The 2,251-nt window shown below is 47.5% G+C and overlaps 1 protein-coding gene across 6 annotated transcripts in view; it reads right to left on the bottom strand.

The window, feature by feature from the left end:
• The window catches only part of Relb (RELB proto-oncogene, NF-kB subunit), a 25,863-nt gene that overhangs the window by 5,714 nt on the left and 17,898 nt on the right, over positions 1-2,251 (bottom strand). For all 6 annotated transcript variants that reach the window (XM_008852011.3, XM_017802893.2, XM_029555507.1 and 3 more), the window contains one exon: positions 1,145-1,249. In XM_008852011.3, the coding sequence (XP_008850233.1) occupies positions 1,145-1,249 (105 nt within the window). The remainder of the gene's footprint in view (positions 1-1,144; positions 1,250-2,251) is intronic.

Genomic DNA, 2,251 nt, shown 5'->3' with positions numbered 1-2,251 from the left:
GTCACTATGCCCGGCCCCCTTAACTTCTTTTTTTTTTTTTTTTTTTTTTTTTTAATGTGTATGTGTGTATTGCCTACATGAAGGTAAGTGCATTCATGTCCATGTCGTGCAATGCCCATGGAGGACAGAAGAGGCTGTCGGATCCCCTGGAACTGGAGTTACAGACAGTTGTTAGCTGCCATGTGGGTGCTGGGATTTAAACCTGGGTCTTCTGCAAGAATAGTGTTCTTAACTGCTGAGGCATCTCTCCAGCCCCTAAAATATTCTTTTAAATACAGAAATAATACTACTTTGTCCTCATATGGACCCTGTTGAGTGCAGGGTGGTTTTTCTTTTTTTTTCTTTTTTTTGGTTGTTGGTTTTTCAGTTTTTGTTTTCAAGCCATTTGAGGAAGGGATATTTTAAACCATGCAAATGACACAGAAGACATTTCCCTGTCCCTGCCTTATCTCTACCTCTTCCCACAACTAGTGCAAAACAGGTGATTTCTTGGAGTTTGGGTTTTCTTTGTTTACTTGTTCCTTTGTTTTTGTTTCATCCAGAGTGCTAGGGCCTGGTGTATAGAGGGCAGGTGCTCTACCACTGAGCCACACCCCAGCCCCTCATTGGGGGATTCTAGGCAGGTGCTCTACCACTGAGCCACACCCCAGCCCCTCACTGGGGGATTCTAGGCAGGTGCTCTACCACTGAGTCACGCCAATATCCCCTCACTGGGGGATTCTAGGCAGGTGCTCTACTAATGAGACACACCCCTAGCACCTCTTTTTTTTTTTTTTTCCCCTGAGGCAGATTTTCACTATACAGCCCTGACTGGCCTAAAACTCACTACATAGACCAGGCTGGCTTCAAACTCCCAGAGATCCACATGCCTCTGTCTCCTGAGTGCTGAAATTAAAGGCATGCACCACCAAGCCCAGCCCCAGCATTTGTGCAATTGCATATGCAGTGTGGAAGTTTCCTGAAAGCACTGTATGACATCAACTGACAAATGGATTTCCCTCCCAGTGCAGAGATGAGCTACAGCACAAACTGTCTACATTGCTGACGCCAAAGCCAGGGTTCAGAATCCCTCCAGGGCACTGCCCTGGCTAATCAGCACCTCCATCTCAGCCTCTGATCTCTGGGGTGCCCCCAGACCCCTCACCTTTTTGCACCTTGTCGCACAGCAAGTACAGCTCCTCCCCACCAGTGCATGGCCCGCTCTCCTTGTTGATTCGGCAAATCCGCAGTTCTGATGTGTTGGTGGATTCTGGGAAGGAGCAGAGAAGGAAAATCAATCGTGAATTCAGTCATTATACCTTGGTGGGTGCCAACAGGTGAGAAACAGAGAAGGCAAGATACCCCATCCAGGTAAGCACAGGGACACACAGATATAAGGGTGACTTACAATGCCAAGACTGCCATTCTGAAGTCTGCTAAGTGACCTGTCCAACAAAACAGGGCCCCTTACAAGAACACTGGAGATGTCCAGGGTGATACAAGGTCCCCAGAGGAGGGTTCATAGGCTGAAATCTCTTTTTTGTTTGTTTTTGTTTTTTCAGTAGGAAGGATGAAACCCAGGGTCTTGTACATGCTAGACAAGCACTGACTCTCAGCCACACCCCCAGCCCCTCACTGGGGGATTCTAGGCAGGTGCTCTACCACTGAGCCACACCCCTAGCCTCTCACTGGGTAATTCTAGGCAAATGCTCTACCATTGAGCTACACGCCCTTTTTTCTTTTCTTTTTTTGAGACAGGGTCTACCTGTAGACCAGGCTGGCTTCAAACTCACAGAGGATCCACCTGCCTCTGCCTCCCGAGTGCTGGGATTAAAAGTGTGCGCCACCATACCCGGCTACCCTTTTTCTTTTATTATTATTTTATCTTGAATAAAGGTCGCACTAAATTGCTCAGACTGGCCTTGAAGTCACTCAGTAGCACAGGCAGGCCTTGAACTTGCCATCCTCCTGCCTCAGTCTCCCAAGCAGCAGAGATGACAGGCATGTGTCACCATGACTGGCTGACTGCTGTCTGATACCTTGTGGACACTTGTTTTGCCTGCCATACTGACCTTGCCCTTCTTTTGCTAACAGTCCCCCAAATCATCTGGGCATGATCATGTATGCCTTTAATCCCAGCACATGAGAGGCAGAGGCAGGCAGATCTCTGTGAGTTTGAGACCAGCCTGGTCTATATAGTAAGCTCCAGGTCAGGAAGGGCTACATAGACAGACCCTGTCTAAAATATATATATATATATATATATATATAT

The sequence above is a fragment of the Nannospalax galili genome, unplaced genomic scaffold, assembly GCF_000622305.1.
Source record: "Nannospalax galili isolate Female #2095 unplaced genomic scaffold, S.galili_v1.0 scaffold385, whole genome shotgun sequence".
NCBI classification, from domain to species: domain Eukaryota; kingdom Metazoa; phylum Chordata; class Mammalia; order Rodentia; family Spalacidae; genus Nannospalax; species Nannospalax galili.
This window is presented reverse-complemented; position numbering and strand designations above follow the sequence as displayed.